This window comes from Gymnogyps californianus, chromosome 8 (assembly GCF_018139145.2).
Source record: "Gymnogyps californianus isolate 813 chromosome 8, ASM1813914v2, whole genome shotgun sequence".
NCBI lineage: Eukaryota > Metazoa > Chordata > Aves > Accipitriformes > Cathartidae > Gymnogyps > Gymnogyps californianus.
In genome coordinates, this window is record NC_059478.1 from 3,790,255 (window position 1) to 3,814,473 (window position 24,219).

At 42.5% G+C, this 24,219-nt stretch overlaps 1 protein-coding gene across 2 annotated transcripts in view; it reads right to left on the bottom strand.

Annotated features, from left to right (window-relative positions):
• The window catches only part of RGL1 (ral guanine nucleotide dissociation stimulator like 1), an 82,420-nt gene that overhangs the window by 28,257 nt on the left and 29,944 nt on the right, over nucleotides 1-24,219 (bottom strand). For both annotated transcript variants that reach the window (XM_050900766.1, XM_050900765.1), the window contains exon 4: nucleotides 15,200-15,277. In XM_050900766.1, coding sequence (XP_050756723.1) covers nucleotides 15,200-15,277 — 78 coding nt within the window. The remainder of the gene's footprint in view (nucleotides 1-15,199; nucleotides 15,278-24,219) is intronic.

The window sequence follows — 24,219 nt, forward strand, 5'->3', positions numbered from 1 at the left end:
TACTGGGCAGGTGACCTTATCATAGAAGGATATCAAATTAGTTAAGCAGGACTTTCCTTTTGTGAACCCATGATGACTGTGCCTGATGACTGCATTATTCTTTAAATGTCTTTCAGTAGTAAGCATAACCTTCTCCATAATTTTTCCAGGGACTGAGGTTAGACTAACAGGTCTGTAGTTCCCTGGGTCTTCCCTCACGCCCTTTCTGTAGGTTGGAATAACATTGGCTAGCTTCCAGTCAGCAGGGACCTCCCCAGACTCCAAGACCTTTGGTAGATGATCGAGAGGGGTCCTGCCGTAACATCCGCTAGCTCCTTCAGTACGCTGGGATGAATCCCATCAGGCCCCATGGACTGGTGAACATTCAGCTGATACAGCTGGTCCCTGACAACTTCAGTGTCCACAAATGGAAAGTCACTGTTCCCACGCTCGTGGTCCTCCGACTCCGGGGACCGGGAAGCCCAAGGTCTATCAGTATTATTAAAGACTGAGGCAAAAAAACCATTTAATGCCTCCACTTTTTCGTCATCCCTATTGGTCAGATGACCATCTTCAACAAGTATCGGTCCAATGTTTTCTTTAGACCTCCTCTTGCTATTAACATACTTAAAAAAGACCTTCTTGTTATCTGAAACAACACTGGCCAGTTTCAACTCTAATTGAGCTTTGGCCTTTCGTGTCTTCTCCCTGCATAAACGAACCACAGCTCTGTACTCTTCCTGTGAAGCCTGACCTCGCTTCCAGAGATCATACCGTTTCTTTTTCCTCTTGAGCTCCACGAGGAGTTCCCTGTTCAGCCAAGCTGGTCTTCTGCCCCGCTTGCTTGACTTATGACACGTTGCAATTGCCCGCTCCTGTGCCTCTAAAAGGTGATTCTTAAAGACCGACCAGCACTTGTGGACACCTAAGCCCTCAAAAGCAGATCCCCAGGGGACTCTGCTAAATAGCTCCCTGAATAGCTTAAAGTTTGCTCTCCTGAAGTCCAGGGTAGCAACTCTGCTGTCCTTTTTTCTCCTTACACTGACAATTTTAAATTCAGCCATTTCACGGCCACTGTGGCTAAGACAGCCACCTACAATCACATCCCCCACGAGTCCTCCTCTATTCACAAACAGCAAGTCTAGGAGAGCATCTTTCCTACTTGGCTCACTGAGTACCTGTGACAAGAAGTTATCTCCTACAAACTTCAAGAATTTCCAAGACCTGCTTATCACAGCAGTATGATATTCCCAGTTGATGTCTGGGAAGTCAAAATCTCCCATAAGGACAAGGGCTACCGATCCAGAAATTTCTCCTAATTGCTTGTATAGGCAATAACTCATCAGTGCTTACATCCTGGCTGGGCGATCGGTAGTAGACACCCACTACAATCATCTCCTTTGTTTTCCATCCCCCTAATCCTTACCCAGAGGCTCTCAACCACATCATCACTAACTGTAAGGGCTGTGCAATCAAACCTCTCCCTTTCATATAGTGCGACACCTCCACCTCGCCTGCCCTGCCTATCCCTCCTGAACAGCCTGTAGCCCTCCATCCCAGCACTCAAATCCTGGGATTCATTCCACCAAGTCTCACTGATACCAATGATATCGTAGCTCTGGGAGCTGACCAACACAGCCAGTTTATCCTGTTTGTTTCTCATGCTGCGTGTGTTGGTGTACAAGCATCTCAGATACACTCCTGGGCCCTCCGTGCTCCCGGGAGCAGTGTAAATGTTCCCACTAGGATTGCCACCCTCTGGTGATGCCATGCCAACCCTTGGCTTGCCTACTACAATGCTGTTGGTATCCCCTTCCCCCACTGATTCTAGTTTAAAGCCCTCTTGATCAGTCTCGGCAGCTTACGCCCAAAGACCCATTTTCCCTATCAGGACAGATGGATCCCATCAGGCCCCAACACAACTTGCCTCTTGAAGGCTCTTCCATGGTTTAAAAAACCAAAGTTTTGGCGGAGGCACCAGTCCTGGAGCCAGGTATTGATATCCTGGGCTAACCTGTTTCTTCTAAAGTCTCTCCCCATTACTGGGAGGATTGAGGAAAACACTACCTATGCTCCCAAATTTTTTAGCATTCTTCCCAGGGCTCTGAAGTCTCTTTTGATTGACCTCAGACTTTTTGTTACAACATCATTTGTACCCACATGAAAGAGCAGAAACAGATAGTATCTGAAGGTTGAACTAGGCTCTTCAAGTCTTGTGGTGACGTCCCTAATTTGGGCCCCAGGGAGGCAGCAACCTTCCCTGAAAAGAGGGCATGATCTGCAAATGAGTGCTTCTGTTCCGCACAGGATGGAATTGCCAATGACCATAACTTGCCATTGTTTCTTCTTGTCGCTGATCTTAACTCAGGTCTTGTTGCGAGGGGTTGGTCTCTCTGATCTTGGCAAGACTGCTTGCGCAGGTTCCTCCTCTTTCTCATCATGCGCTTCATCTACTGTACCCAGGGCCTCGTACCTGTTCTGTAAGGGTATCTTAGAGGGTAACTTAGAGGGTAAGGAGGTGTTTCTCTTACCGCTCCGTGCTGTAACCTTCTTCCTCCTTATCCCTTGTGACACTGCCTTCCCTCCTGGCACAAAGCAGATCCAGGACCTGCCTCCGTAGTGGCCACGCTGAGTTGGCTTCTATGCATCATAGATGGCAGAGTGCAGCTCCGTTGATCAATCTCCCTCTCAGACTCTCAAATACTCCTCAGTCTGCCCACCTCCTCCTGCAGCTCAGCCACCAAGCAGAGCAGTTCATCAGTCTGGTCACACCTCCCACAGTCTTGCTTGCAATCACTTTTCACTTCTAGGAATATCCCTTCACACATCCCGCAGCCGGAAACCTGGGTGGTCGCATGCTCGAACAGGAGCTCTGTCTGTGTGACTGCATTGGTTCTACCAGGTGCTAGAAGCTCAGGAGAAGCAGGGGACACTGCTTTTTGCTGGGTGGTCACCATGCTGCCGCACGCCTGCCCGCTGGGAAATATATATCCTCCGGCGTCCATTGCAATCAGCTGGGCTGGTTGTTTTCGCCTGCTTAAATCTCCCACGCTGCCGGGTGCAGGCTCCGTGCCTTGCTGTCTCATCCAGTCAAGGGGTCCGGGGTCAGTGGCTCGGGGAACACCCCGTGTTCAGACAAGCCTCTACTTGTCCGTCTGTATCTCTCCTCATGCGTCCTGCCGCTGCTGGTGCTCCTCGCACTGCTCCAGCATCCGTTGCAATCAGTAGTAATGGAAATAGCCCTCCCCCAAGTACAGGAAGCCAGCACCTCAGATAAAACCAAATAATTTTCTATTACTGGCATTCATTATGATCCTGCTTCCCTGTATTGCACTGTTTGTCAAGCTAGCAAAGCAAGACTTGCAAATTACATTGGAGTCGTGCTTTGTTCAATCAGTTGAAGTATCTTTGCTTAGCTGTACCGTGACCATGTTTGAATAACTACCAGACATTATGCACACAATCAAAAGCAGAACGTAATTTCTTAATTCCCTCTTGTGCCAGTGGGAAAAGCTGTGGCCCGGCGAGGCTGCAATGTTTGCTCCGTTACCGCTCCACGGGATGTTGTGGGAAAATAGCAGGGAGGAAACAAGGTATTCGCGGCTCCTTCAGGGTAGCAGCTTCCCAGTGGAAGTGCTAAATCAAACGCTTCCTTTGGTGCCCTCCCTCTCATCAATCGCTGCTGCCGAGTCTGGGGACCAAACTGAAGCCGCATATTCCTTCACACCATATTACTCGTTATCTGCTGTCTTAGTAGAAAGACTGCCCGTTCATGAAACCTTGGGTTCTGCGAAAAAGCAGTCTGAGCCTGAACCTAACCCTCATGAGCACACACAGTTAGTGAGATTGCCTCATCTGTGAAGATAAAACCCTAATCGTGACACGTGCAGCATGGGCAGCACTATGCTGCCAGTGCCCAGTATCAAGCTTGAAGATAGCTGAACCCAGAAGACAGATTGCTCTTGCTAATCTTGGGATGAAATACGTAACAAAAATATATCAGCAGAATCTGGATTTTACCCTTAGCCCAAAGACGAGGTGGGGCTGTCAAATTATACCATGGCAAAAGGTGTCTTGGTCATGCTGGCGGTGCAGGAAAAGGATGCTTAAGGAGTTATAGGAGCGTTGGATCTATTTCAGGAAAGCTATCCTGGATTTTCTTAGACACATGCAGCTAAAAAGACACCAGTTGCAGAGAACTGCCCATGGACAATCCTGCTACAGACTGAGGGGGATAAGCTGATGAATCAAGGTGGTTTCCACCCTGCCTGAAATGGAAGGAAGCGATCCGTTTATCTACTTTTCCTGGTTTATATAGGTTTTAATCCACACCCACCTATTAGATTGGTACTTAGATACTGCACAAATGTATGCTTATGGGAATTCCTTTAAATCCTGTCTTTGCAGGGATTTTTTCATCATTTCAACTTGATTTTGTAAGAAAATCAGACTTACAATTTATGCTATGCTTTTCCAGAACTAACTTACAATGTTGTTGAGAAATTTCAACTAAGTTTGGAAAAACTGGAAGAAGTCTGGAAAAATAACCAGATTTCTTCAAGTTTTAAGAAAATTCAAGCCTGGATAAAAAACAATGATCCACTTATTTTTTCTGCTGCAGGAAAGACTGTGAGATCTTTGGTTCTTCATAGCAATGTGCTGGTAAATCAGCATGTATGTTTTGGTGCATCAATTAGCACTGGCCACAGCACATATTACAGGCTGGGAAGACACAGACGGCATATCAAAACACTTTTTGAAGAGAATTTTGTTCACCTGAGCTGACAGAGGGATTAGGGAAAAGGACTTTTGGGTGCCGTCACCTAACATGACACACTGGCCATGGCCACTGTCTCATGATCACCTACTGTGGTGTTCAGAGTAGGACATAATGTGAGAGGGAAAAAGGCCCTTGTTCCAGAATAAAAGGTACAATAAACATCTAAACTTGCTGAGAAAAGGAAGTCCTGAAGATTTCCTCTGCAACACTGAAACCATCCCTGTATTTCAAATCTCTTCCAGCCAGTAGTCATAAATGCTGTGGCAGGCGCGAGAGGTGACTTACAGGTACTGCTGTCACGGAAAGCAGGGGAAGATGTTTAGGAGAGAAAAAACACAGTTTTGTAGGGAAGCAGATCTCATGAACTCCACTGCCATCAGAAAAACAGCTGAGATGACCGAGTGACAACAGCCCTGGTTTGCAGCAGGTCCTATTCAGTTCTGCAAATGCTCAGGGCTGTGCGGTGTAGTTAGCTGTGAGAGCTTAGCCCTCCAATGACCGTATTTTTCACATCTACAGAAACCTTCCCTGATACCTATTCCAGTAACCTTGTTTCACAAGACCCTCATATGCAATAACAGTATCCCATACTCCCAATGATATTCCATGAAGAGAAGGGCCGTGCTCTCAGTTAAAACCTCTAACCACGAGTATCCAGTCAGAGACACCGATGTGTCAGCTCAAAGAGCATCTGTGCGCTGTACTCATGACAATCAGGCACTTGGCTTTTAAAGTTCAAATCCTCAAAAACATGGATGTAGTGGCTCCGGGTCTATCGTGTTAATAGCTGCAAAATGGAAAGGGACAAGCCTGCCAGGAGGACCTCTCTCTCCTCAATTTATGAGATCACGAGAAGAGTTCAAATACGAACACGGATTTCACATGTAGACAACGAGGAACCCAAAAGCCAACCCAGAAAGCTCTCGTATCAGAGCTGCATACAAATACTGGCATGTTTGTTCTGCAAGTAGGGAAACCACAGCAACATCTGGTTAACTCAGCTGCTCAGTGGCACTCAAAATAAAGCAATAGTTAAGAAAGAGTAAAGATAGCTTCTCCGACTCTCCTTGTCTCATTTTAACCATATTGTTTTTTTCCTCAAAACTCAATTAACTTTTAATCCCACACAGATGTCATTTCACAAGTCCTATCCACTTTAGTCTGTTTTTTTCTTCTGTTTCCTTCTCTGATATTGTGGCAACTTCAAACTTCTAATTAGCGAGAGTATTTGGAAAGCTGTCAGTAATACTGTTTGGTTAGGCTTGCTGACAGGAGAAACTCTGGAATTACAATTTTAGAGCTACAAAAAGTATTTACAAGCAAAAACTAACATGCAAACATGTTTTGAATTTCAGGTTTCATTGCAAACATGAAACACAGATCGCACAGCTCAGAAGACTCTCTTTACATTTGAAAACTGTTCTGGACTGAACTTGCACAACTCTGCTCAGACAAGCTTCCACCGTACGTGCAACAAGTAAGGCCTTCACGGTTTAGGCCAGTGCTGGTCAAGCTTTCTCTCTGAAGCTGCAGGACCACTTTTCTCCATCAGGACAGGTGTCACACAACAGCCAGTGCTCCACCACCGCCGCAATGAAGCCATCAGCGTCAGCCCAGCTCCACATCCCAAGGCCAAGAAAGGCCACAACAGACAGATGCCCACAGTAATGCTCCCAAGCCCTCACTCCACCCTCCTGTCTCCTCGTGTTTTTAATTGCCTCCTGTAGCCCCGCACACACCCAGAACGCTGCATCACAGCGACACTTAGTCACAAATGCCACTGTCCTATGTCTACTATATTTTCATTTCTTTTCCACCACAGGCAGGGGAACACTGTACCTTGCTCCATGCCCTAATAGGGTATTTTCTCATGCTCTGTACCCCCTTTCCCCACCCATATCGCAAACTCACCATCATCCCTACTGGCTCCACCACCAAAAACTAGGTTGGGTATTCTTTTCTTATGAGCACTACCGTTTCAGCAATGATTTGGAAGAAGGAGCCTCTCCACAGGATAAGTTCTTGTACTAATATTGTTCACACACTCCTTATACTAAGCTCAGTTTCCAGAGGCTTGGTTGATGGCCACTTTCATAAGCTGAAGAATAAACAGATTTTAAGACAGACCCAGTCTCCCAGAGCAGGGTGAAGAGTTCACAGCCGTTACAGACACTGATTTTTGCCAGCAAAATCATTTCAGTCCAGAGGGGAAATAGGAAAGAGAAAAAAGGTACACTGGGCCCTACTGACCTCCTATCGCCTTGACTGTTTAATTGGTGTGTCAGGGAGGGAAGCTTTCTGAAAACGGGCTGGAGAATTGCCCATCTCTTGCAGTAGCTTTACATTTGCTGCCCTTGAGAAGAAACTCCCTGTACTCTATAGACCCAGAGACAGATAGGAACAGGAGCCTTCCAAGATCTCAGGCAGTAAAGAAACATCACAGACTACATTTTTCATGGGTTGATTATGAGCTATAAATTTTTCCTTTCCTGCCTATAAGAAAAAACTGGTTCATGTTTAACTCCTGTCCTGCCAACCACAGACTCTGGGCTCTGTTCAGCAATGCTTTCAAGTTTCACACCTATCAGAAAGTCTTCTGATTTCCATACCAGCTTTGCTTGAAGCCCATCTCTGAAGGTTTCAGTCTCCAAAATCTATCTACTGTTAGGTGGAAGAAGCGTATCTGATTTTGTCATTTACAAACTGGGAATATAGAACTACTCATCCACTCACATTTACCCATGAGCTACCTCAAAATGTGATGAGACTGAGGCAGCTCCAAGTCCAACCTCTCTGTTAAGCTGAGCTAGCAGGGCACAGAGGAGGTGGAAAATGAGGCCTTCACATCATATAGCCACAAGTGATTCAATAGGTTAACACAGAAATTCTGCATAGTCTTTTCTCAACTGGGAAGACAGCTATAACACTGGTCCTGAAGAGGTCTGCATAGGAATTAGAGAGATAATTTCTTGCCAAAAAGGCAAAAACAGTGTTTTCTTTCCCACCACAATTATTTCTAAAGAATGAGGAGAAGGGAATCTCAACAATTAAGGAGAATAAGGAGAACCTCAGTTGCAAAAAGAGATTAAATGACTGATTTCTTATGGAATTAGACAGGAACATGCACAAAACTATCTGTAATTTGCCAAACGCATACTTAAGACCATCAACGGAATAATCTTTACAGAGGGCTATTCCCTCTCCTCCACTGTCCATGCAATAGCTTTCAGGCTTGCTTACACAGCCTAAATTAAGCCAGCTGTATTTTCTCAGTTCTGCTTGTTAAATAACAACATGGGCAGTTAAATCTCAGCTTTGAATCAGGGGTAAAATGTATGTAAACTGCAAGCAAAGGCTGATGTAAGGGTAGCTTCTCACACCCAGTCCATTTATAAATAACATGCTGATGACCTCCAGCAAATAATCTGCTCTTCTTTTGATTTGGGAAGAACTGGTTGAATGGTATACGGGGGGGCTTTTGCTGGGACTCATGTAAAGTCACTAAGGGAATAGCTCTGCTAGTCGCTCTTTGTTTTAATTGAGATGCCAATCATTATTTTTCTTTGCTCTTCTAATTATTCTTTTTTGTTTGGTTGTTTTCATAATTCTCCCACTCTTCCATTGCTTATACTGCCCTGTGTTTGACTCCGCTTCTCATGTAACCACATTGGTTTCTGCTGTTGTTTTAGCTTAATTGGCTTTACTGGAATGAATGCTGATTGTTGCTCTCTCAAATGCATCTTAACTGCTTCCCACCATGGATTTCCCAGGCATCAGAAAACTTCCAGCCAATTTTCTTCCATTTGTCTCACATTCCTTTGGTGTCTGTTCTCCTGGAGTACAATGTTTCAGGACCAGTTTTACTTCTGCAGTACTGTAACTGTGCACATTGTTTTCCAGCAGGACTGTTAAAAAGACAAGTTTTCTGTCAGGAAGGTCTAAACGCACGAGAAGCCATGGGCCAATGTTTGTTTATCACTATGAGAAACTCCAAATGCTTCAGTATTACATTGAAGGTTTCGGTATTTGCTATTTTAATGCAGAAAAGGAGGGGTAAACATGCAAGACATGCCATGTGGTAACTGAATAGTTCCTTAATTTTCTTTATTTGAACTGTTTTACCCAATTGCTGTGGAATGAAACGAGGAGATTTCAGTTTAGCTTCAAGTTGCTTTGTCTGCGGTTTTCAAACGCGCCACATTCCAAGTTTTAATAACAAATAAATTCCACATTTGATAATAAAGCAGATGCAACTAGGAGCTGACATTCAAGACAACAAAAAAAGCCCCAAGTATTTTGATTCATTTCTGTGGCCTGTCATTCATCTGAGGGAGAGCACCACCAATCTACTCCAAATCAGCAAACCGAAGCCAGTAGCAGAAGGAAACCACAACCTTATACTCCAAGAGGAGGCTTCAAAGGACTCTTACTATTACTCAAGCTCATTTAGAATTTAAAAGCCTCAGGACTCAGCCATGGCGGTGCGGGGGACTGCAGAAGAGAAGAGTTTGAGGGCTTAAAGCTATTTTACTTTTTGTACTACATAAACTGTTTCTGCTTCTCATTCGGCTGATCCAACTCCAGTAAGAAACCTCCCTTTTACAGCACTGGGGATTTGAGTATACAATGTGGCCAGGGGGAAAAAAAAAAAAAAAAAAAAAAAGAAAGATAGATAATTAAAATCCCCATTTGAAACCTCGTACTGCAACCAGGAGACCAGTTTTCCAGTTCTACTGCTTTCTCTTTAGTATCCTTGAGAAATAGAACCTAAACTGGGATTTATAAAAGCTCTTAAACTTTCTTTGGTTTCATCGGAAGGAGAGATGTAAATGAATGGATCAGAACATGGCTCACTGTTTACGGCACAGCATTTCCTTTTCATTGCCTTTGCCCTGGCTGTGGAGTCTCTTACTAGCTACAAATGCAAGAGTTATTTCTACGTACAGGGGGAGATGGCATGCTTTTTCCTCTCCCCATTGTATCTACCAACATGCCTAAAGGGTACCTTTAAAGAAAACCTACCAATGTTAGACCTCTGGAAAGCAAACAAACAAAAAATCATGGTCCAAGTCAATGGACCAATATGGCAACATCGTCTGCCTCTTGAAAAACCTCTCCCGCAGGTAATCTCAGATTCGTACTACTATATTTTTGAGTGAGGTCTTCAAGTAACAATATTCCTCTAACATTAAACTAGGCTTCCCTGAAAGCAAACATTGCAGGCAAGCCTGGACCGCCAGGCTGGACATTTTTCTGTGCGCGCTGAACAGGAATGAATCACTTCTGGGAACTTCACTGACAGAAATCTTCAGAACCTGTGGCAACAAGCTCAGCACCTTTTATTCATGAATTGTGATGTGCTGCATCAGCTCTCCAGGTCTCGCAAGCCTAGCAAGTCTTCTCAGTGACACGGCCTCAGCACTGTTACGGACCCTCACATCACTCAGAGGCACCTCAGTATCCAGTGAAGCTATTGACTTCCAAAAGGTACAAGCAGCTATGATATTTTATACTTCAAAGGTGTTATGGTTCTTCCTCTGTCCTGAATCAGCTCCAGCATGGTCTTCAATGCCTATCTTCTGAGAAAGAAGTGTTCTCCTTCAATACATGACCTCTTTAAATTCATGGAGTCTGTGGTTTGGGTATAGTTGTCTGCCAGCAGTGGATGGCCCAGAGATCAAAATTAACACCATCTTTCAGAAGGGGGAGGGTAGTAGGGCACAAGTTATTTCACAGATCATTCTGCGTAGAAAACTCAACCTTTAACAGTAAGTTAAAAGTTAACTGAGGAACTCTCCTGCTCTGAATAGAGATCGCAGTGATCAGGTCATATCACCAAAAGCATTGTTTCTAACTATCTTGTAGGCAATACACACAACCATTTCAGGAGGACGGAAATCCCCAAACAGCATTAGTTGCTCAGCTTGCTGATCCCCTGCCCAGAATATGTAAAGGTGCTTGAGATCTCTTGGACGTGACTATCTTATTTAAGTTTCCCGTGACTCCTGCCTGGTAAGGTGTGTAGAGTCTTCACATCAGACATGAGCAAGAGAAAGTACTTTATTTCTTTTTGCTCTATTTTCTTTCCTCATTTGCTTTCTGTCAGGTGACGGTCAGGTTCAAAGCACACATTTGAACTACACAACCTCACTTAAAAACATAATTGAATTATAGTACAAATTCTCCACGGTTCATGTAATGTGTACTGTCATATGGACCTCTCTAATTCTTAATGCTACTCATCATGCTGATAATTTTTATTTGTGTTTAATGTATGTATGGTTTTATTCTGAACTGTCACATGTCTTGGTGTGTTATATCTACTCTTTTCTTTTTGAAAGTCAACAGAAGTCCTAAGCTAAAAAACCACGTAGTGAACACAGAGAACTCCGAAGACAACAACGACCTAACTAAGATGAGGAGGCAACTCTGTCACACCTTGACGCCAAAACATGCAGAACTAAGAAACAGCACCAGGCAATCTTTTTTATATGATGCAAGGAAGAGCAAAAATAATTGCTTATAGGAGGAGACAGAGGGTCAAGTAAGTTACTCCTTACAACTCTTTTATCAGACAATTAAGAGGCATGGCATCATATTTCTGGAAACACAGGCTGAAGTCCATCTAACTCAGACATTTGACTGGAATATCTGACCTTTTCTGGACTTTATTCTTTTGTTACTTGCAATCACAAACTTTCTGACTGACTGAAAGCAGCGAGAACTGTGAAAAGCAAACTACTGAACATGAAAAGTTAAGGTGGGTCCTGATACAAAAAAAAAACCAAAACCCAACCAAAAACAAAAGCTGAGACACATGCATGGCAGGTTTTTTTAACCTCACGAAACTTTTGACAGTGTTCAGAGCTTACTCATAACTCTGAGGTCCAAACTGTCTGTGTATTTTTACAGTTACAAAATTACAGTACCTTTGTTTAAACTGTGTATTACTGAATGCCGTTTTAAAGAAAAGGGCAATAATAATAAAAAGCCTAAAAGACATTTTGTATAGATGTGATTAAGTCAGATCCCAGTTGAAAAATATAATTTTTTTGACCACTCCAGCAGCCCAAAAATGATAGGAATGATGCTTAAGTGAACAGGAGAAAATCCCCTTGGCAGAACGGATCCTTAGAAGGCATGTTTCTGAACATAGCTGAAGTGATCTTGGGTCAGTAACAACTATATGTCACTGCAACAAGTGTGAGAAGTAACTGCTGGCTCAGACCCAGAATTTGGAAACACAGGGGTAGGTTTATAGCTCCCACAAGTCTCTCAAACGAGGCTGTGCCACGAGTGCGCTCAAGCCCTAGCGCAGGACTTGCAGATTTGGAGCTACATGAACACTGAGTGCAATGCTAAAATAATAATAATAATTTAAAAAATTCCGTACATCAGGCATTTTCCTTCTCAAAATATATCACAACTTTATACTACAAGTACAAAAAGCACAGAGAATTTCAACATAGAAAGTAGTAACCAGTGGGCTTACAGTACACCACGTACAACATCATATGCCTCCCATACATATCTAAGATTTTGCAAAAGCTCCTCTCTTCTTTAAAGCTCCATGAGATATTTAAAGAGTCATAAATTCTTCTCCTGCAGTGGAAGTGCTTTAAATTGTATCCCCATTTCTAATGCCCCAAATGGATTTTTAAAGCATCTGAACTGTCACAACAGGAGTCTGATGAATGCAGAAGATCTCTGGCCACAGACCATGGGCTTCCCCACAAGACATTTCTCCTCTGAGAAATACAGAGTTAATGGTAAGAAATAACATGGCTCTACTGCTTCTTCCTCTTATTTCTCCAAATCATATAAAACTGAGAGCACAATTATATCATGTTTCTGTTCTATGAGAAAAGAGGGCAAATGCAATTATATTGGAATTATCCCAGACAAGAGAAAACCTGAACTACTAGAACTACGTGTTTCACAACAGGACTACAAAGCCAACCTCTTTTCCAGATACCATTAATCATATCTAAGAGACAAGTAGCCAGAGCAACTGAGAGCAATGGAAATTTTTAAGGCAGGAAAAGTGAATTCATATTTATACAGGATCTGTTAAAACATGTATACCTGACAAATTGCTTTGTTGACAACTTCATTGTTGAGCTTTCCGTAAATAAGTAGTTGGGTAACAGGTATCAAATTCAGACATAAAAGGAATCTTATGAGGGCCAAAGGATCAAAATAAGCTGTGCCGACTATAGTCGTGAAAATTACGTCAGATAAACTCATCAGAAGTTGTGCTACCACAGGAATAGGACCACAGACTCCATCCATTTGGCAGTCCCTGGCTGTGCAAAGGCGTTACGTGACGATTACGTGCCAAGAGGGAAGACAGCATTGATGCAGCAGGAAGCAACTAGGCAGGGGGTATATGATAAATTATGTGTATGTTAGCAGGAAAACAATTTCATTAAGAAAAAAATTAAATAAAACAAACATGCTCCTACTAAATGCTATTTCACTTGCATGCTCACCTCTAGGCGTAACAAAAAATTGATGCATTTTGCCCAAAGCCTGAGTGACACTAACATCAATATTACTTTCACCTCTTTTCTCTCCATCTCATAATCAAGCTCCTTTGGGTCCACGAAAAGGCAGTTGCGGGATTAATCCCAACATGATTTATACTGGTGAAATTATCTTCCTCATCCCCAATATAAATCCTTAATCTATTTTGCAGGAAGGGTACTGCTTTAGCTCGTATTTTATGGCCGGATTGACTGAGATAGGGGGAGGTCAAATGGTTTGCCCAAAGCTGGAAGAGACCCTAGAGCTCATTTTGGATGGGAGTGTGGGAACCCACTGGCTGCCTATTATTGCCTCTACCTACTACATAATACTGCCTTCTTGGTGCTTGCGACCAGGTTGTAACTACTAGCTGTTCTTTGATGAGTTTTCATGGCAAAACGGTAGGAAAACAGTGATAACTCTCTGTTACACCAGCCAGGAAAGAACCGCAGAATTGAGCTCCCATGGCGAGTCTCATGGGGCAAGAGGAACAGCCCAAATCATCAGAGCTCGTTGCTTTCTGTCCTTGCTAAGTGCTAAAAAAAAAAAAAAAAAAAGTTTCTAACTAAAGCCTTTGAGAGTCCTATATCATTTACAGACACTAATTAAGCTCTACATTTCTTCTGCATTCAAGCAAGCATAATTCATTGTGTTTTCAGAGACAGCTACTGAAATGCTCACAGCCAAGGAGCTTTTACCAATTTATCTCTGGCGGTTAAATAAAACAGTTTCCGCACGGATGACAGAAGGCAAAGTGACCCCACTGTCTAACCACTCCATTCAGACAATGGAGTACAGGAAGGTGTTCAGCATGTTAATGGCACAATTCTGGACTGGGGCTATTTGAACCATTTTAAGCCAGACTCGAAACCCCCCTATCCCAACACACAAACCATCAGAAAATCATGGAGGTAAGCAGTGGGAAGACCAGGCCCAATATTGTAGAATAGAATGTTATTTGAATCGACAGTCTGCCTGAATCTCAGGAATGAAAATACTGCAGTGTATTTCTCAGTCTTAATTGGATTATGTCTCTCATGATAGAAAAGTTCAACGTTTTTCTTCCATCTCAAAACAAAAGGAAACTAAAGGCTTCTTCTTCAATTACACCTTGAGAAATCAGTGCACTGATAAAAAAAATTTAAGGTTTTCTTAACTAGTGGAAGCTGAGATAAATTCATAGAAAAACAATCTTCAGTAATGCTGACAAGAATCAAGCATCTTCATACTGTAATCAAATATAATGACGCAGCTACTTTTTATTGCCACAACGCATGCAAACCACAGATCATACAGATGTCAAAAGTACAAATGCTGATGACCTAAGGCACATTTTATGCGCAACGTCTAAAGATAAACTGTAGTTTCATATGATGCTAGGAAGATAACCAAACCACTTTTTTCCCATTTAAACTGCATTTCAAAACAGCTTTGCTATTTTTCTCGCAAGTTAGGATGACTTCAGAATTTAAATTTCACTCTAAAAGCAACACTGTAAATCATAGAGGCACTAATGGAAAAGATACATGCATACACACGTTGCCGAAACAACCTCAACTTTGGTCTGCGGACACTGTTGTAATGCACAATAAAATCAGTCATAAGCAATAACCATTTACTGCTATAGATAAGGCAGGGGAAACAAACACTCCGTGTTTGTTTAATCAACAAAATGTTGGCCTAGGTGTGTTCATCTCATGTTTAATTCTGAGACAATTTCCCTGACGGAAAGATCTCTGGGTTATATTATTGGATATGTTACAAGACAGTTGATATTTGGCCTTTACACAAGCTTATTTAAGCAAACAAACAGTGCTGTGAAATTTCAAAGGAAACAACAGCTATGCTGCCCACATCCTCCCCTAAAACAGAATCCTGACTGGGGCTCGCCGTACGGTGCAAAACCACACTTACATCCTGAGTACTGTTTTGGATTCGGAGGAATTCTGGCTTCCAACTTCTTCACAGCTTGAGGTCTCCAGGTTTCCATACCTGAAAAATGAGATGGGTGTTTAGAGGAACATCTACCGAATAAAAGCAAAATCCCAAATAGCATAATTCATATACCATTATCATAAACAACTAAAAAGTATTTCTAGCTGAAACTACAAATACAGAATCTAACAGTTGGGCAAAATTAAGGAGCGTGAAGATTATTTCATTTAGGAGGAAAAAAATCCTAAAGAGACAGTCAGTATCTTCCAACCTAATTTGTTAATTTATATGAAGCAGCCTGCACACAGGAGGAACCAACCAAAAGAGTTTCTTTGCTCACAGCTCCAAGGCCCTTTCTGCCCTTTTTCACTCCATCCTTTCCCAGAGCAATATTCCAGTGTGCAATGAGGCTGTAACACAACCACTTTCTGCAATACAGCTTCTGTTTCTCTAGTATTTGTCATTCCTCCCATCTCCAAGTGTGATTTCACACACAGTTTTCTAGGTGGCAAGTGCCCACTTGAGCCAAAACTACTGACACAGTTGTCACGAGTGGGAATGGCCCGTGGCGCTGCGAAAATGCCACTGGGAAAGAGGAAACCACGGGCACAGCTCCAACAGCGCAAAGCAAAATCTCTTGCCTACATAGGCAGCGCACGTGCCTTGAAGGCAGGATTATGCACTTCATTTTCAATGGGAGTGCCCATTGTTTCAGATATACAGCTCCATAAAGAATTTCATGGTTCCTTACAGGCAGCTTTAATGAAGGCGGACGATTACTCACAGTCCAGAATAAGGCAAGCTGATTTTACACACCCTGTGCTCAACTAATTGTGTCAGGCACCTGCAATTAATCTGAATAGTGAGGTGAACAAGTGCATCTTTAAGTGTTTGTGCTACAACATCCTAGTAACATCAGATAGAGGAGAGAGAGTGGGCTGTGAGTCTGTGTCCAGAAGGTTCACGTCAGAACTGTAACAAATTCATCCAAAATGTTTCAAAGGATAAAAATAAGAGGTGGTAGTTTTATGGTCCTCTAAAGCATCAGTGTAAGGCTTCATATGTAAGAATCCCAGATCTGTACAGAAAGTCAACTAGTGTAACTGAATTCAAGCTCACTCTCACCAGCAGATCTGCTAAGATTGTAAAGAACGTGTTTTAGCACCACCATCCACCACCCTCATATTGATATTCTGCCCTGCCATGGCTCACAGTCTCAGAACTCCACAATACTTTAAAATAAAAACTTAAGTTTCAACAATCTTATGACAAAGGCTTAATGTTGGACAATTCCACTGTGGATGGGGAAGCTGAGGCAGAGAGAGATCAAGGGTTTGCACACCCTTGCGTACCAGTGCACTGCAAAGTAAACCCAAACTAATAAAGGCAAACAAGTAATCCCTCTGATAGAAGCAGCATAGCCACAGTCGTAAGGAAGTCAGCTTGGACTTACTTAGCCTTGAGAGTACTGTGGTGAGACCACTTGCATTATCTGAAACAGCTCATTTAAAACCAGATCGTGCATCTCCAACTACATTGCAGGTAGACATAACAAAAATTATTTGCTCCAGTTGTTACCGCATATCTGTGACAAAGCTGAGAACAAAATCATGACTGCTTGACCCCAGTAGCTTAGTCTGGCCAATACACTGTCTCTCATTCAACCGAAGTTCCCACATCAGTGGTGAAGATTTCAGAAATCTCAGCATTTTATCTATCCGGGGGGGGGGGGGGGGGGGGGGGGGGGGGGGGGGGGGGGGGGGGGGGGGGGGGGGGGGGAAGGCATAACACATGCATAAAAACTTGCAAACTTAATGTTTTAAAGGGCTCAAATTCTTCTCAGTTATCCTGAAACAGTCCTGCTGGTCCTGTAAGACAGCAGAAGTATGAGAGTAGGTTTTAAGGACTTCTTAAAACAGAAAGGGTCCTTAGAGGTACCTACAGGATAACCCATTTTGCCGTTGCAATTTCATGGAGCTAATCCAAACATCTAAAGAAAAATATGCTTAGCTAAACTGACAATGGGGTAGGAATCCACTTCTAAACATGCTGGATAACACCTCAATCCCTCGGTGGTCACAGTGAATCACAACAGGAACATTCACAGAGGAACCACTGCTTGGTACAAGAATGGCTGTCAATCTTGTTCTGAAATTTTTTGGTGCATCAATGGCCTCTGTGCTTTCTCCTATATTCTCCCAAGCAATTTCACACCCTGCCCGTGCTTTTTTTATTGGGATCAGCACTACTGAAGCTGTAAAATTGAACAGATACCTTCCTTCTGACTCTCGGCTATGCCCGAATTCACCACTTAATCCTACCTGGCCTCTGGCAGCTCTCAGTCATACCCTAAACGCTCATTACTAGCATTTGGAATTCAAAGTGAATGCAATTAACTGTTTGATATACTTCCCACTGCTTTACTGCAAGGATCAAATACATCAGAGGAGCCTTAAGAACAATACCTCCAACACTTTGCTAAGCTGAAGTGTAAAGTTTAACCTATTTTTATTAGATTTAACTCTATTGGTTTCAATATTTGCTCTTGCAGACCTGTAGATTGTCCTGCATTTCCAAATATTATAACACTGGGTAACATATCATCTTACCAAGAAGATACAGAAAGCGCGTAAGGGGGCTATTTAGAGAACTATGCTGACGCCTTGTCAGTGGAGATCGCTCAGGACAGAATCAAGACATGCTGCTGATATAATATACATTACACGCTATGATGGCTGCTCCTGTCCTGGTGCTAAAGGGAGAGGATTTCACTCTCCACTGCCATCTGCTAGGTAAGATGACTAAAATACATCTTAGCCAATAGACAAAAGACGTTTTTCCCCCTGCTGGGAGAAATATGCAAAGAAAGCTTCAGTTTTTTTAATAACAATTAGATTTTTATATTCATTTTTCAAAACTTGCCATTAATTCTTAGAGCAAAATTTATTGAGATGACTCACAGTGTCATTGTCCTAGTATTGTATGAAATATAAAATACGTATTTGCAGAACATTAGGCATTTGCATTTAAATCCCACTAGAGAGATACATGCTGATTTTTCTAATATAAATCCATAACACTAATAAAGAGCAGGCAATTTTCTGCACAAAACTGGAGAAGTACGTAACCCTTTGTTATATTGCCAGATGTAAACCTCTGCCTATCTCTCAATGCAAGAGCTCTGCATGAACAACAGGTCATTAAATACGGGTTAGGAGGAGTTAATGATATATCTGATATAAAGAACAGCATTTCTGCAGACTTCCACTGCTCTGTTCTCACCAGCTCCTGGACAAAGAGCCATTCACTACCCAGCCTTGTATGAATGCTTTGCATACAAAAAGAGACATGAGAAACAAAAGGATCCTGTAGCCCACAGAACTTTTCAGCCTTGCTTGGCGTTTGGAAAGTTATAGACTCCACTCAAAGGGACTGACTAAGCAAATGAGACCGGAATGTAATGGGTAGTACTGAATATTTAAATACTGAAAAATAAAGTAGAAAATGCACCCCTGCATCTCTGTTAAGAAGGGAAGGGAAGGGAAGAAGGAGGAGGAAAATACTCTTTGAATAACTCGGAAGTAATAAGGAAAGGTGGTTCTCTGCAAAAGCCCCCAAAAAAGCCCTAAATAAGGCTTGTGAGCATCGAAACAAGCAACTTGGAAGCACAGATACTCAGCAAGAATCATAAGGTGTTTTGAATTATACACACATAGAATCATGGAAATGAAGTCGCTTCTTTAGCTGAGTAGACAAACCACCTGGTATACAGGAAAACAACAGAGGAAAGAATAGATGCTACAGCAACAACAGTGAGCCAAATGCCATATAAAGCTACTGTCCTAAAACGTGGGGCTCTGCTACCGAAGGACCCATGCCTTCAATGTCCCCTCTCTACCTTCATTTTCCTCTCATTTTACCCCCTATTGAGCCATCCTCCAGCAGAAGAAATGGACTGAAAATGTAAAACTAACTTGTTATTTGCTGTCATTATCCAGCTCTGGCTCTCCTATCAAACAGTATCCATTCCCTTCTCTGTAAACTCCCTGGGATAGGGACCAGTTGCTACTTTCTATGCGACTGTGCCAAGCACAGAGTGGCCCCGCTTTTAAGTGCTGTTGCAAGGAACACGATTGCCAGGACAAAATAAAATACGTAAGAGAGGAACTTGGCCCAGTTCTGCTCTCATCTGGACAGCTAAACAACTTTGGCTTCCATCACACTTGTGAGCATTTAATTCCACAGCGCACCCAGCGACACTGGGGATACCAAAGGATCTCTGCGGAGGCATCACGCTGTATTCCCACACCCGGGGGCAGGAGAAGCTGGTCTCCTTTTCCTCTCTCCAGGAACTTCCATCGAGTGTTTTCACATCAAAATGCCAACAAGATTTTTTTTTTTTTTTTTTTTTTTTTTTTAAATCTCCCTACCCACTTCTACCAAACAAAGAGAAAATATCAGAACGTATAGTGTTAAAGACTTTGCAGGTTTTCAAAGCTGTCTGCTGCATTTAGATGCCAAAACTTCCATGAATACTAAAGGGATGCGGATGTCCAATTACTCTTAAATAGCTTTGAAAATACAAGTCATCCCCCTCACTTTTCAACATACCAGCTTATGCCCAAGATTTTGTTTAGTTTGACTTCTAGTCTATGTTAAAAGAAAACCTTTATAGGCTGAAACCAGCCAAAAGAATGAATAGGGCTCCAGTCTCAAATTTAATAAAAAGCAAAAGCTTAATTTGAAGTCCGGGGGGAGGGAACCAAACAGATTTATTCACAATCTCCAATAATCGCAAATAGCACATCTCTGATTTTACTCAAGACAGAAGTTATCAAAGGCCCCAATTTAAAGTCCATTACAATAAGTAGCATAACACTAAAAATCCAATAAGTATCTTCTGACTGAAACACAGGGAACTGCATCAGTCTTAAAATATTCCGAATTGTACATTAACAATTTAAACCTTTTCATATGCCTTGTTTGATACTTTCTCTGACTCCAGTCACTGCACTGGATTTATCGTAGGGCAGAAACCGCCTTTAGAAATGTTCCTCTCTGCCCCGTTGGTTTGTGCATTTCTGTGATGACAATACCAGCATGGGCTGCGGGAGTCAAAAAACACCGCAAGGACTAGCACCGTGCAACTGTGCGATTCCTGCTGTGACAAAACTGAAGCCATGTGTGTTTGGCTTTGGGAGGACTTCCTCCAGCTTTCTGACGTCATGCGAAGAGGAGTAAAGGCAGTGTAAGCAACATGCGTGTCCCTTTAGTCCATCCTGCCACACTGGGAGAGAGAAAATTGCTAACTCCTCCGCAGCCGTGCAGGAAATGAAGATTACAGTGTGCAGCCCAGAAAGGCCTCCTTGGAGCTACCGATGGCTGCGGAGCCTCACACGCTCGCAGGGCAGATCACAGCTTATTTTAACAGAGTAAGGCCCAAGCCTAGAAAAAGGTTTTGCCCAGAAGATTTCGCAAAACCTCACTGCAGCGTGGACTGGTTTAACAAAAGCACGCATTATTCTGAATTATTCAAACCTGTTAAAAGTTCATTTTTTTCTGCCCTAACACTTCAGTTTCTCTAAAGTACATCATCTGCTTTTTTATTTGCCTCTGTCACTCAGGGAAAAGCACCTCACCTTTTTTGGACAGAATAAATGTTTCATGTCCCAAATTCAGTTAATGCTTGCACTGCTTGGACAGGATACTCTGCAGACCACATCAAATGACAAACAGGTATCCCCCACACGCTTAGGGTACAATAAATCCAGATTTCCCAGGACACTTTCCCAAGAGTCCCGGGACTCTCTTTGTCTAATCTGAATTTGTGTATGTCTAATGCATACATCAGACAACTCTGCAGCACTCAGTGAGGGGTGTATCCACAGCAAATCCAACATAAACTGAATGCACTGGACTTGAGGGGAACCCAGCTTCCACACATATAAATTTTGGAGGAAGTTTGTCAATGTGTACTTTCCTACAAAAAACATGTCCTACAACTGGGAGATGCAGATGCTGTTCCCTCCTACTCTATGTCAAGGAGCTGCTCACCTGTAAAAAGATGGAAGGGCCTTTTTTGGTCTGGCCACATCACTGGTATCACTTGGACCAAACAAGAGCTCAGCATTGCCATTCACGATTGTTCCCTTACTCCACAATCCTCCTTTATCACCAAGAATAAGAAACGGGGCTCAAGCTCCTCACATGAAACTAAAATTGACAACTAATGCCAAAATCTTACTTGCTTTTTTTAAGAGATAGCCCTTTTCATTCCTTTTTTACTTCACTGGAAAACAAAATACAGGTACTTATAAAACACAGATTATGCACTGACACCCACTGTAGTCTCTGTACTGTTGTTATTAGTTAATAATGTGGAGCGTTAATTAATACAGTTAATAACAACAACAGTATTACTGTTATTAACAAGTACCACTAACAAGAAAGTTGCAAAAATGCAGACTCTTTGCTACTTATTCTACACTAATGTAGAGATGAAAACTAAGCTGGTTAAATTCAATTACTATCCATTTCTTTTTTTTATTTTTCCTTATAACATCTGCTTTTCTTCACAAGTCCATATTCCACAGCTGCATGTAAATCATTCTAACTTTTATAGCTTAAATTTCATCTATATTTTGTCCCAAGCCATAAAATTCTAGATTATCCATGATATTCGAAAAGCCAAGAGAAACATCCATGGATTCTTAAACACTACACTCCTAAGATTTGTGAGAGAGGAAGGAAGTGGTGACCTCCTAGGATTTCCTGTGGATTCTATCATTTATTATAAAAGGCTGGGGATAATGTTGACAAGGTCAGGCAGCCTATGTGCCCTTCCTCTGAAGGAGACGTTATAACTTGCTCTGAGAGTTACACAAGCCAGTAAGATCAGAATTGGGCTCAGAAAAGAAAGTTCTGTTCTATGGAGAATTACCCCCTGTGCTTTCTTGCTCTCTTCTGACATTTTCACCTCTTTAAAGCAACATCAGAGGAGGAGGGCAGGGCCGACTTCCCTAGAGTCATGTATGCTCCTGACTTGCTGCTGCTCTAAACAATCAAACTTACCTGAGATGTTGCTATAAATATCATTTAAGCTATTTGTTTGAAGCAAAACTGCAATATCTGAACTTCCCTTAGTCTCCCTTCCTACCCTCAAAGCCAACCACAAGAGGATGTCCCTCCTTAAAGCAGGGCTTCTACCATGCCAGCACGTTACCAAAAAGCAACGGGACAGGAACTCAATCTCTTCGAGACCACAAGGACACAGCAGTGCACAAGTCTGGCCCAAGATCCTTCCCCTCAATCAGCAGCCAACGATGCAGTGAATAACAAGCACACAATCTTTAGAAGAGGACACATATTTTCCTGTTCATTCCTGCTTGAATGCCTAAATGAAATCCTTTATAAACTGGCCATGCACACATTTCAAAGCTGAGTTAGTCCTGTCTGCTCAATTTCTTTTCCATTCAAGGCTGTTTTTTTCTCCTCTGATACACTCCTGAGAAAAATGTAAGAAAGACTCGTAAGTCAGACTTGCCACTTCTTTTGAGCTGCAATCCAATTGTAATATTACAGATGTAATTCCCAGATATGAAAATATTAAGAACTTAATTGCAGAGTTAACTGAGCTAAATTGCACCAGCTATACCATTTACAGAAACCTTTACTGCATGGAGCTGGCATTTTCACAGGAGCCCAAAGACTTTAGGTGCCTCATGACCAATGATTCTCAGAGAACGAGTAATTACTTTCTTCAGGCTGTTTTTAAAATCCTGTCATTAATACCTACATTAAAGAAAACAAAACAGAAATAGAAACTAAAGCCCATGATGATGAACTTCATAAAGATCTGGAGTTCTTCACCTTCTCAAATTCCTGCTCTTTGAGTATCTGATTTTATAACTTCAATGTTTCACTAATTTTGTATGTTTCTATTTTTAGGTTGCTATGATCCTTTTCACTAGGGGAAAATACAGGAAGAAAACAGAACCGTTTATCTAGAGGACTCTACAAACTTCAGTGCAAAAGCAAGATTCCCAAAAGACTTTTTCATCATCCTTATAACAGTGCAGCCTAACAGAGTTTGAATATTTTAATGGCTAGTGATGAAACACCACAAAACAATCAAAACCATAACAAGGCTAATTGACTGTAGGATGGACTGCTGTTTCAATGGATTACCCCTTTGGCCCCAACCCCAAGTTTAAAATGCTTCAGTCTTCAATTACAGAGAGATTTAATTATTTCAGTAGTCATTGAAGGGCTGAACTGACAATTCTGGAGAGCGATATCCCCTATCAAGTGCAAAGGGGGAAAAGCACGAGCAGGGACACCGCAGCTGAATGTGCCTTCCCACGCCTCAGTTCATCCAGACCTCCAGCAGCACCCACAGCTTGGCTTTTTGGGTAGAAGCACCTGGAGCACCCATTGAATCCAGCAAGGCGAGGCGACCAAGAGAAAAGGATCCAGACACTTGCACATGAAATAATCACCTGTCCCATACAAGGGTTATACACGCAAAGTCCTCTGCGCAGAAGCACACCGGAGGACAAAACAGCCCTACAGCTACGAGACCCCTTTCCTAGTCCTGCCCAGGGGCTTTGCGCCGACCAAAGAGCCAGCCTACCACCAAGGATTCAAGACAGCCTCCCAGCGCCAAGAACTTTTCTCCAAAAACATCACTTTGGTGATCACCCAGCTTAACAGATTTGACAGCAGATTCTAAACTTGCTTGTCAGATACACGGGATCTTTTATAATTATGCAAATTAAATAAGTGCGATATATGAATTGCTCTTTGCATAACAGTCTTCTGCCTCCTGAGGACAGTAAAAAACAACCAGATATGGACGCGTGAAAATATGGACGTGTGAAAACCCAGGTCGAATTCCAAAACTGTCGCTGTGAGTTAAACCCTTACTCTCTCTTTGCCTCAGTACGCTCCTCCTAAGTATCTGCATCATAGTCTATTCCTCTCACTGTTTTTCTTTATCA